We start from the raw sequence: 12929 nt of genomic DNA, 5'->3' as shown, positions 1-12929 counted from the left end.
AAGCTGGAGGAACAACCCCTCTTGATCATGAGAGGGGGAATGGATCTGAATCAGGGGAGCAGGAGCATAACCAAGAGGATTCAGGTCAGCATGATCAGTGTTGAGATGAGGAGATGAGGAGATGAAGAGTTGATACATGGATAGAGGAAGGGATTTGGAGCAGGCAGTAACTTTGGAGATTTACCACAGTAACTTTATTGTTACTGTGGTAACTGAGTTAAAAGACTTGGGAAGTTACCTTGCATCCATTTGGAGAGTAAAACACGCCAGGAGGAGTCTGGATAAGCAAGGAGGAGTTTGAATAAGGTCTGGTCAAGGCTAGAGAGCTTTAGACAGGCTGGCACCAGCTGGAAAGCTAAAGCAAGATACCCAAGCATGTGAGGAACCTTATTGGCCAGTTTGAATCAAGCATCTTTGACTACACATGCCTCTTATCCTAGCTAGACTGAACCTGGACGAAATTATGTATCCCTAATCTATATGTGTTGTAAACTCTCTCATTAATCAATCTAATGGAGTTTTGAGTCTCTCTCTCTATTCTCTCACTAAAATCTCTTAATATTTAATCTTTTCATCTGATTATCCCTGATTAGTTGAATCATGCTCTAATACACAAAAGTGTATATGGTATCAGAGCCAGGTTGCGCAAAGTGGGAGAGTGTGATTCCTTTTTCTTAAAAATCTTGAGTGTTCTTGAGTGTTCTTGGTGTTCTTAACTTCTGGGTTTCATTATCTTGGTGGCATGAGAGGTTCTGGTGAATCCAAATCATCTCAACATGGAAATGGAGCACAGACCTGAGTCAACTGTGAACACTGAAGAGGAGAGGCATGGCGAGTGGTCAAGGTGGGCCAAAAGAGCTTTGGAAAGCTGTGGGTTATGGAGTAGTCATGGAAAGGGGAAACCTTTCATGGAAATGGCTACTGAAAAAGGTCAGACAAGAGGTCTGAAGCTGGGAAATGAAGTTGTTCAAGGAAACACTACAAAGAGTGAGATTGAAGCAACTTTAGGCAAGTCCAAGCTTGTAAGAGTCGTTGAGGACAGAGGGGTGATCCGCGGCTTGAGACAAGGAAAGGATGAGTGTTATCAGCTTGTGGGAAGGCTGAGAGAAGTATGGTCAGAGTTAGATGTGGTGAAGGCACACACATCAAATCCGAGATGTTGTCAAGAAACGAGGAAGCAAGATGTGATCTTCAGCTTCCTTATGGAAGAGGTATGTGAGCTTGTTAAATATACTGTTAACTTGAAGAGAAGAAGTGGAGAAGCAAAAGTGATGAGTTGAGTTGGTGCTTGTGCAAAGACATGGCAAGATCTTCAGAGATTGTATGTTAAGGCTTTGGGAGAGTCTTAAGGCTTCAGAAGTGGTCTGATGAGTGTGCAAAGATAGGGTTAAGTCCAGGAGGGACTTAGACACCATTTAGAGAAGATTTGGGTCAGACAGTAACTCCAAAGTTACCACAGTAACTTTGGAGAGTTACCACAGTGAGATTGGAGAAGTTTGGGCAAGTTGGTGTAAAATTGAATAGTGAATCACTAGTCACTATTCAGGTTGACTATTCACTATTTGGGTCACTATTCAGGATGTGAAGAGTGTGGATAGTATATGGATAAGGCACCAAGGTTTGAATCTAGTCAAAGGGAATCAAGAAGATGCTTTGTGGAGGCAAACAACCAATGGGAGCTTCCTTGTGTGTGATTGGCTAGTTCTGGTCTTGGACAGGCTGTCTCTTGCTGTAAAGAGAAGGGAGCCACGACCATGAACCTGGACAGATGCATGGGAAGATTAGGAGGAGCCTAAGGAGAGCCAATCACAAGCAAGGAGCCAGCTTGCCTTGGTTTGAATTAAAGTGAGCCAGCTTAGCTTATCCAATCAGCACACATCACTCAGATTACAACAAGACCAACTCATCCTCACCATCCATTCCTCTCAAGTCATTTCTATCCATTAGATTTAGGTTTCTAATGTTGCAAACATGTAAAGCCTATATAAGGCATGTGTATGGACGAAATTGAAAGCTCTCTTAAGAGAGTATGGGGGATTTCCCCAACTCCTTCATAAATATAAAAGTGTGTTCTTGATCAGATTCTCTTAATCTACCACTTTCTTAGTCTCTAATCTCTTAATCTCTCTCTAAGTCTCTTTGTTTCTGATTCAAGTTCATACTAGTTTCATCAGACCTCTTATTCAACTAGTTCAAGACCTTATTCTTTGCCTCTAATGGCTTCTCATACACATACACAGCCAGAGCTCTCAAATCTCATATATACTTGTGATGTGTGGGAGATGAACAGGAAGCCAGAAAGATGGAAGGGAGGTACAAGTTGTAAGAAGGGAAGGTTGAGAAAACTTTCTAAGGAGTGGTTAATGAAGAGAAGGGCATGGAGAAAGGATAGTGAGTCTGAACACTTAAGTGACAGGATGAGTGTGATCTTGAAGAGAATCAAGGATGTGTTGACATGAGGTAATAAAGAGTGACTACATTGATAGAGAAAGAGGATTGAGACAGACAGTAACTTTGGAGTTACCACAGTAACTTTGGTTTTACTGTGGTAACTAAGTTAAAGCTTGGAAAGTTACCTTGGCTCACATTGGAGAGTAAGCCACGACCAAGAGCTGTATGGATAAGGGAGGAGCAGTGATGAGATCCTAGGATGATGCTCTGGAACAGATGGGATAATCCTTGCAGAAACGAATCAAAAGACTCAAGCTTCTCAAGGTATGTGGATCGAATGGTGACACAAGAGGCTGCGGAAAGGCTCCTTGATACTCCTAGGCAATAGATCGGATATGACACACCAAACTAGAGCCCTTAGTCTCTGGATATTACACACCAGAAGTTGGATATTACACACCAACACTCAATCAACTCGACAAGCAAGAAGAAAAGAGAAAACAAAGGTTTTTGATAAAAAGATGGATGCTGATACAAGGGGCCACGACCAGAATATAAAGGAGAAGCCTTGTACATGCACAAGGTCTCGAAAATACAAGGGAAATAAAGACAAAGGCTCCCTTGGAAACACAACAAAGACTAGAGTTCTTTTTTTGAAAACTAAATAACATAAAAGCATAGCTTAAAATATAAGATAAGGTCTTCATGTGGACAGACCAAGATCAATCATCTAGGAGATAGGAGAAGTAGACTTGTGGCCTCGTTAAAAACCTTCCTTTGGAAAACCCAGTGGGACAAAACCAAAGGTTAGGAAAAGAGCACACACAAGCTACTTGCCTAGATGATGATCAGCTTGAAGGTGGAGTAGCTTGAATGATGGTTAAGGTGTCTTGGATGATCAAGCTTCGGCCAAGACTAATGTATTCTTCTTGTTTCCAAATGTTCTTCAAGGTTGCACCCTCAGCTACAAGCTCTTCAGGTTCAGGTTCATGCTTCCAGTCCTTGGTGCTTTCCATGATCACATCATCCCCTCCCACTTCAAAAAGATTTGTCCTCAAATCTGTGTTACCTGCAATAGAAGGGACCAAGTCAGTAACATCAGAGTTTATAATCAGATTACACTTACCTTGCAAGCCTCTTGGATAGGCATTATCGCTGACTGGTTCTATTAGGTAGAAGGGACTGATCCATTTGGCTTTCCTCACTCCTGAAGCATTACTTAAACCTGATACATTGAAACAAGACAAGTTAACACAAGTAAAATCATCATAGAGTAAGAGTCTTATCCCAAAGTTGTCTTTTCTCGGTTTTGGCTTGTATGCTGCATCTGGAGGTGCTTCTTTGATGAGGATGAAGCAAGTGACGTCCTGATGTCTCTCCTGGCTTATATCAGGCGGCTTGAAACGTTTGTCTTCCTCACGCTTGTTCTTTGTCTTTGCATACTTCAAAGCTTCCATATAATCTGCACATGACTTTTTTGACAAAAACAAGTGCATCATATCTGTGTAATCAATAAAAGAACTCTTGAAAACATGATTGGTTACCTTAGCATGCTCACCTGGTCGCCATATATAGGATTGAGATGTTCTATACTCAGAAAAATTCAAACAAAGCAAACACAGAATCACCCGTCTTGTAGAACCCATAACTCTTTCATTTGAGAAGCTTTGGACATGATTCCAGTTCGACGTGAGACCCTGATGAGTGTAGTTTCCATTGCAGTTGAGTTTCTTGCTTAATTCCTTCTGGTTGCTGAGATATGATCCTCGGACTGCTCCTATGTCAGAGTTGGCGGCTAGACAGCTTCCAAGATTTGATTGTTGCATCTCCAATTTAGCCAAGGATCCATTCTTGATACTCTGATCATTACTATAGCCTCTCTTTTCGAAAATTCTAGTACTCAGAACTGTTTGACCTGTACCAATAGAAAACAAATCAGGTTTCATGCGTTTCTTTGAGTCTAGATAATTACCTCGGGTTGGTTTATTTGGAGATTGATGTAGACTGAGTCCATCTGGTGGTTTCTCCTTGATTTGAGAAGAAAACATGAGTTCTCCTCCTATTCCAGTAATCACTTCACCATTTAATCTAGTGAAATCTCCATCTCCACTCTTGGTTTGACAATCTCTGAAATGGTATTGAAGCTTTTGCAAATCTGGTGGTTTCCACACCTTAACATGATCAAGAAGCAAGGCATTTTGATCAGCTTCCAACTCTTTATTACCCCAACTGGTTCTACTACGAGCAGAGCACTCTCCAAGGATGATAAGTATGCTGGAATATGCTCCAGTTTTCCACAAGTAGAACTGTAACCTTCCACCCCAATCTGATATAAGCAGCTCACAGAATTTGGCTAAACCGATATGTTTTGCGGAATTGACAATATCTTGATGATCAGGAGGCCATTTGCTGCGTTTTCTGGTTTGTTGGATCCAGGAAAGAATGGGTAACATTCTCCAATTTGTTTCGTAGTGAAACTCTTGCTGAGCTGAGACGTGCATCCCTTTAGCTTCAGAGGGTAAAAGATCACCAAAAACAATTGTTGTTGCTGCCGATTTCTTCTCAATCACTAAGGGATTGTTCCTGTGATTCCACAACTCTCCTCCAGGCTCAAATACAACATGTTCCATGCCCAGTTGGTGTCTTGAAAGCTCTACTGCTCTGGTCTTGTTCCACACAAAAGGACTGATGAGAAAAGTACCCAAGAATGTCCTTTGGAAACCGTTTGAATCAGTGACAAATAGATGCTCTACTCCACTGTCTGATTTTGATTCCATGGGTGCCTCCTCTTCTATTACATCCTGTTTGAAGAGAATCAGGTCGTCCTTGATGGGTTGATCATGTTTCTGAATGGTGATTGTTGGAATCTCGGTTTGATCTTCTTGAACTAGTGCAGCCAAGTCTGATTGTGCAACTGAGTCTGGTTCTGCATCTTTGAGTTCTGAGACAGTTGAGGAAGGCGCTTGGTTCTGTACTTCTAAGGATGGAGATATAGTCTTGGACTGTTTAAATTGTTTCTCCACATCCCTAAACGCTTGTGAAATTGCCTTCCTTATGCTATCTTTAAAGGAATGGGTTGATGTTTTGCTTGATGAAACCAGGTTACTAGATGGACTTGATCTCTTGCTGTCTGGTTGTTTCTGAACTGATAATGAAGAACATAGCTTTGTCTCAGGCTGCTTTTGAATAACTTCCTTGTGGTACTGTCTTGGAACGTACTCTCTACGCATCAAAGCCCTCAGCTTAAGCCATGTTTCCACTGGTTCTTTTCCATCAAGTCTTCTGTACTTTATCAACTGATTCCACCATCTTAAAGCATGACCACAAAACTCAGCAGTAGCCATTTGAATCTTCTTTCTTTCAGCATAGTGTTGACTACTGAAAATCAACTCAATCTTCTTTTCCCACTTCGCATAAGCTTCAGGAGCCGCCTTGCCATGGAATGGAGGGATTTGAAATTCATATACAGCATGCTTCCGGTTTCTGTCAAACTGATCAAACTCTTTTTGCCTGTACTCATCTCTGGTTGATCTTGAGCATTCTCTATTTTTCTTTGGCTGATGTTTTCCTTTGTGCTCCTTCTCCATTGGTACCTGAGATACAAATAAAACAGAAACCAGTAACTAGTTCTAAGAGAAACAACACTCAGAATTAACAACAGATCAATTTTAAAACGACAAGCAAATCAAATAAAACAGTTTGATAATCAGAACAATTCACCAACGCAATATGATCGATCAATCTTAAACAGAGACAGATTAAATTCGAAATCTAATCAACCAAACAAGATAGATTATATTTAAAGCAATAAGAACAGATCAGAATCACACAAATCCAAAACAGAAACAGATCAAGCAAATCGATTACTTCTGCAACAAGAATGTGAAAAGTTTTTATCAGAAACGAGATCAACAAGCTTGAATCTATTAAAACTCAACAACACAATCATAGATCAATCAAAACTAGTGAGAATAAGAATAGATCGACAGGTTTTTAGCAAACACAAACGGATTTATCAGATTTAAACGCTAAGAACACAGATCAGATCAAACTCGACAGAATATAAACAGACCCAAACGAAAATCAGAGAGAAAAATCGAACACTTCCCTTCCAGAGTTGCTCTGATACCACTTGATGAGATCCTAGGATGATGCTCTGGAACAGATGGGATAATCCTTGCAGAAACGAATCAAAAGACTCAAGCTTCTCAAGGTATGTGGATCGAATGGTGACACAAGAGGCTGCGGAAAGGCTCCTTGATACTCCTAGGCAATAGATCGGATATGACACACCAAACTAGAGCCCTTAGTCTCTGGATATTACACACCAGAAGTTGGATATTACACACCAACACTCAATCAACTCGACAAGCAAGAAGAAAAGAGAAAACAAAGGTTTTTGATAAAAAGATGGATGCTGATACAAGGGGCCACGACCAGAATATAAAGGAGAAGCCTTGTACATGCACAAGGTCTCGAAAATACAAGGGAAATAAAGACAAAGGCTCCCTTGGAAACACAACAAAGACTAGAGTTCTTTTTTTGAAAACTAAATAACATAAAAGCATAGCTTAAAATATAAGATAAGGTCTTCATGTGGACAGACCAAGATCAATCATCTAGGAGATAGGAGAAGTAGACTTGTGGCCTCGTTAAAAACCTTCCTTTGGAAAACCCAGTGGGACAAAACCAAAGGTTAGGAAAAGAGCACACACAAGCTACTTGCCTAGATGATGATCAGCTTGAAGGTGGAGTAGCTTGAATGATGGTTAAGGTGTCTTGGATGATCAAGCTTCGGCCAAGACTAATGTATTCTTCTTGTTTCCAAATGTTCTTCAAGGTTGCACCCTCAGCTACAAGCTCTTCAGGTTCAGGTTCATGCTTCCAGTCCTTGGTGCTTTCCATGATCACATCAAGCAGTCTGGATAAGGTTTCCTCACAGCTAGAGAGGCTGGAGACAGGCTGTAAAGTAGACAGCATCTAGTAAAAGATGCCAAAGGGATCAAGCATGTGAAGACTCCCATTGGCTGCTTTTGGATGGCTCTCTTTGACTACACATGCCCTGAACCTCTACCTTATCTGATTGATTTCGAAATTGATTGTCTCTCTGTTGAGAAGAGTTGAATATACAAGTGAGGAGTAGTAAGGGGTGAAGACTGAAGAGTGTATGTTAAGCATTGGGGTGATGGGAGAGGTTCACATTGGCATGACCGTATAAGGCCGTACAAGGCCGTACGGTCCGTACACATTCAGACAGGTGAAACCTCGACCGCGGTTACAATAAGTTACCCGAGTAACTTATGAGAAGAGAAGGGGCTTTGGCTGGCTGATCAGACCGTTGGAGGATAAGAGAGGCGCGGCTTTACAGGCTGGCACAGCTGGAAAGGCAAGAGCATCTTTGTCCAAGATCCTAGATGCTCCAAGCATGTGGGAACACTGATTGGCCGAGTTAAAGAGATCTTATCCTAACCTTGTTGACCTCACATGCTTAGCTCCTCTTTATGATTTCGAAAACCCTAATGCTCTCTCTATATATATTGTAACTCTTGTGATTAATAATAAACATACAGTTCTGAGTCTATCTCTCTACATTCATACTCACTTAATCATGATTCTCACCTAAACTCTTCATAATCTCTCATTCTGTTCCTTAATCTACTCTAAATCATTTCATTCTCTTAATCTAATATGGTATCAGAGCCAGGTTGCTCATAGTCTGGTTTCTAATCTCATTAATCTTCAGCTTCATTTCATCTACGGTTGTCCTTTGAAGCATTTGGAATGGAGGAAAGCAAGAGCAAGACTCTCTCGGTTGCGGTTACCTTGAAGGGTGGTACTAACTACCTGCTGTGGTCTCGCTTGGTGAAAGCGGCGGTTGGGAGCAAGGGTCTGTGGAGCCATATCTCTGGTGGAGCTTCAAGACCAGTTGCTAATGAAGAAGAAGGCGGTCAAGAGCTGGTGGTGGCAGATCAAGAGAAGTGGGATCAGGATGACTTGAAGGTGCTTACGGTGCTACATGGGTCACTTGAAGCCTCAATCTTGGAAGCATACAGCTACTGTGAGACGCCAAAGGATCTGTGGGAGACACTCCAAAAGGTCTATGGTAACACATCTAACCTGAGCCGTGTGTTTGAGTTGAAGAGATCAATCAACACACTTGTGCAAGAGGAGGTAGAGTTTACTAAACACTTGGGAAAGTTCAGAGCCTTGTGGTCAGAGCTAGAGATGCTGAGGCCCAACACCACTGACCAAGATGTGCTCATGGAGAGAAGAGAACAAGATCAAGTGTTCGGCCTACTACTCACCTTGAATCCGGTCTTTAATGATCTCATCAAGCACATCTTGAGGTCACCAAAGCTTCCCTCCCTTGAAGATGTGTGTGCTCAGATACAAAAAGAAGAGGGATCAGTTGGGCTGTTCGGAGGCAAGGGGGAGCTCACACTTGCGAACCAAGCTGATACTATCCAGGCAAACAAGGCAGCTTACCGCACTGAAGAAGGGAAGTTTGGAGGGAAGTGTGACCATTGCAAGAAGCAGGGCCACAAGAGGAGCCAATGCTGGATCCTGCACCCTCACCTCAAGCCAGCGAAGTTCCTGAAGGATAAAGAAGCAAGGGCGCATCTGTCTGAAGGGGCAAGTGAAGCTGGAACATCCGGAGCTGGGCAGACAATGCGAGATGGTGAAGGAAAGGCCCTAACTACCCAACACACTCCGGGGAAGAGCACTGATGGTGAGATGATAAGGAGATCAGACATTGATGCCCTCATCAAAGCTCTCAAGGAGAATGGTAACTGTATGAACTCTCCTTTAGGATACTCTCTTGCTGCATCCTATGTAGATAGAACTGATGGATATCTGAGTCATAGTATTGAGACTACTAGAGAACCTAGAACTCTAAACAGCTTGAATGATTTGCCTAGAACCTTTGCAGCTAGTAATGTGATAAAACCATTGATTGTAGATTCAGGAGCTTCTCATCACATGATTAGTGACACTAGTTTGATTAAAAATATAGAACCTGCTTGTGGAAATGTGATGATTGCTAATGGTGATAGAATTGCAATTAAAGGAATAGGAAATCTAAAGCTGTTTGATAAAGAGTCTAAAGCATTTTATATGCCTGAATTCACATCTAATTTATTATCTGTTAAAAGATGTACTACTGATTTGCATTGCAATGTTATCTTTAGTCCTAATGATGTGAAGTTTCAGGATATTGAGACAAGGAAAATGATTGGCAAGGGAGTTACCAAAGGAGAGCTTTATATGCTAGAAGACATAGCTCCTGTTTCCAATTCAAGTTGCTCGTTTAGTTCTACTGCTAGTTTGAATAATAATGCATTGTGGCATGCTAGACTAGGTCACCCACATGTTAGAGCCTTAAGCTTAATGTTACCAGGTGTCATGTTTAAAAATAATGAATGTGAAGCATGTATCTTGGGCAAACATTGTAAGACAGTCTTTAAGAACTCAACTACTATCTATGAAAAATGTTTTGATCTTGTGCATTCTGATGTGTGGACTGCTCCTTGCTTGTCTAGGGAAAACTATAAGTATTTTGTAACATTCATTGATGAAAAATCCAAATACACCTGGTTAACACTCATTAAGACTAAGGATAGAGTTCTTGAGGCATTTAAAAACTTTCAAGCTTATGTATCTAACCATTATAATGCCAAGCTTAAGATTTTCAGATCAGATAATGGTGGGGAATACACAAGCAATGCCTTCAAGCAACATCTAGCCTCACATGGAATCCTTCATCAAACTAGCTGTCCCTACACTCCACAGCAGAATGGAGTGGCTGAGAGAAAGAATCGACACCTCATGGAGGTTGCAAGATCAATGATGTTCCAAACAAATGTCCCAAAGAGATTTTGGAGTGATGCTGTGATCTCAGCCTGCTACTTGATCAATCGGATTCCCACAAGAGTCTTGCAGGATCAATCACCATTTGAAGTGTTAAACAAACTCAAGCCATCCCTAAGCCACTTGAGGGTGTTTGGAAGCCTTTGTTATGTACTGATTCCGGGAGATATGAGGAACAAGCTGGAACCTAAGAGTACTAAGGCTATGTTTGTGGGGTATTCCACTACACAAAGAGGATACAAGTGCTTTGATCCTCAAACAAGAAGACTCCTAGTATCAAGAGATGTGAAGTTTATAGAGACTAAGGGGTACTATGAAGAAAGAAGCTGGGAAGATCTGAAGGATCTAGCTCAACAATCTGACAAGGCTGCAAGCCTTAGGATGATCTTGGACGGTCTTGGGATCAATACAACCCAGGATCCAAAAGGGCGAGAAGCACCAGTTCAAAATGAAGCTGAAGACACACCCCATGCTGATCATGAGGGGGGAAACCAGTCTGATGGAGCTCATGAGAATGAAGGGAGCGTAAGTCCTGATCAACAAGGGATGCAAAATGAAGATGAAACTGAAGAAAGAGATCAGTTTGAGGTACAACCTGAAAGAGGAGAAGAAGTTCTGAATGAAGCGGCAACTAGGGAACCAGGAGTGGAGAGTGATCCACTTATGGAGACAGTGCCGTTAAGAAGGAGCACAAGAGTGAGGAAGGATCCATCTAACTGGACCAATACCAGAGTCTACTACAATGCTCAAGCTGTGGCACATCCTAGTCAAGCTGTGTGTTCATTTGCTCAATTTCCAGATGAACATCACGCATTTATGATCAGTTTGGATACAAGCTACATACCAAGGACATATGAGGAGGCAATGAAAGACAGAGAATGGAGAGATTCAGTTGCGGATGAGGCTGATGCTATGATCAAGAATGAAACCTGGTATGAGAGTGAGCTGCCTAAAGGGAAGAAGGCTGTTTCTTGTAAATGGATATTTACAATCAAGTATCTACCTGATGGAAGGATTGATAGGAAGAAGACAAGGCTGGTGGCTAGAGGGTTTACTCAAACATATGGAGAGGATTACATTGATACCTTCGCACCAGTGGCTAAACTTCACACAATCAGGATCATACTATCCATTGCAACAAACCTTGGATGGGGCTTATGGCAGATGGATGTGAAGAATGCATTTCTCCAAGGAGAACTTGAAGATGAAGTATACATGCATCCTCCTCCGGGACTAGAAAGCATGGTGAAGCCTGGAAATGTGTTGAGACTTAAGAAAGCCATTTATGGACTGAAGCAATCTCCTAGAGCATGGTATCATAAGCTGAGCACAACCTTAAATGGAAGAGGCTTTCGGAAATCAGAATTGGATCACACGCTGTTCACTCTAGTCACACAATCAGGTATCATCTGTCTATTGGTCTATGTGGATGACATTATCATTACTGGAAGTGATAAGGTTGGAATCCAAGAGACCAAAGACTACCTTAAATCTGTGTTTGAAATCAAGGATTTAGGGGAAATGAAATACTTTCTTGGAATTGAGATTTGTAGATCCAAGGAAGGTTTATTCATGTCCCAAAGGAAGTATACACTTGATCTTTTGAAAGATGCAGGTAAACTTGGAGGACAAACTGCTAAGATGCCAATGGAGGATGGGTACAAAGTACCAAGAGAGGGGGAGCTTGAAGACAGCAAGCTGTTCCATGACCCTAAGCTTTATAGGAAGCTAGTGGGTAAGCTAATCTACTTAACTATCACACGACCTGATATCTGTTTTGCTGTGAATCAGGTTAGCCAGCATATGCAAGCTCCAAAGGATCACCATTGGAGAATGGTGGACAGAGTGCTTAGCTATCTCAACGGATCACCAGGCCAAGGAGTTTGGATGGGATGCAATGGGAGTACAGAAGTAGTTGGCTATTGTGATGCAGATTGGGCTGGAGATAGAGCAGACAGAAGATCTACAACCGGTTACTGCACCTTCATTGGAGGGAACCTTGTGACTTGGAAGAGCAAGAAGCAGAAAGTAGTCTCCTGCTCAAGTGCTGAAGCTGAGTATAGGGCAATGCTGAAGCTTACCAATGAGTTAGTGTGGATCAAGGGGATCTTGAAGCACATTGAGATTGAGCAAGCGGCGCCAATGACAATGCATTGCGACAATCAGGCTGCAATTCACATTGCATCTAACTCAGTATTTCATGAGAGAACCAAGCATATTGAAGTGGATTGTCACAAGGTAAGGCAGATGATAGTCTTGGGAGTGATCCTGCCATGCTACACAAGAAGTGAAGATCAGTTGGCTGATGTGTTTACTAAAGCCGCAAGGATGAAGACAATGGAGTCCATCTACATCAGGTTAGGGCTCATTGATCTCTCAGCCAAGAGCTGATCCCCTTCCTATGAGGTCTTTACTCTTTTTCCCTCATCAAAGTTTTGTCCCAATGGGTTTTCTTTGATGAGGTTTTTAATGAGGAAGATCTCATAGTGTCCAAGCTTAGACTTCACAAAGCTAAGCTTGAGGGGGAGTGTTGAGAAGAGTTGAATATACAAGTGAGGAGTAGTAAGGGGTGAAGACTGAAGAGTGTATGTTAAGCATTGGGGTGATGGGAGAGGTTCACATTGGCATGACCGTACAAGGCCGTACAAGGCCGTACGGTCCGTACACAT

At 41.9% G+C, this 12929-nt stretch overlaps 1 protein-coding gene across 1 annotated transcript; it reads right to left on the bottom strand.

The window, feature by feature from the left end:
• Positions 1–3232: 3232 nt before the first annotated feature.
• LOC117130861 lies at positions 3233–6658 on the bottom strand. Its single transcript, XM_033283464.1, has 2 exons — positions 4364–6658; positions 3233–4306 (listed from the first exon to the last, which is right to left on the bottom strand). The coding sequence occupies exons 1-2, from the start codon at positions 5976–5978 to the stop codon at positions 3240–3242; spliced, it is 2682 nt and encodes an 893-aa protein (XP_033139355.1). The 5' UTR covers positions 5979–6658; the 3' UTR covers positions 3233–3239.
• Positions 6659–12929: the final 6271 nt, after the last annotated feature.

Source organism: Brassica rapa, unplaced genomic scaffold (assembly GCF_000309985.2).
Source record: "Brassica rapa cultivar Chiifu-401-42 unplaced genomic scaffold, CAAS_Brap_v3.01 Scaffold0734, whole genome shotgun sequence".
Taxonomy (NCBI): Eukaryota; Viridiplantae; Streptophyta; class Magnoliopsida; order Brassicales; family Brassicaceae; genus Brassica; species Brassica rapa.
This window is presented reverse-complemented; position numbering and strand designations above follow the sequence as displayed.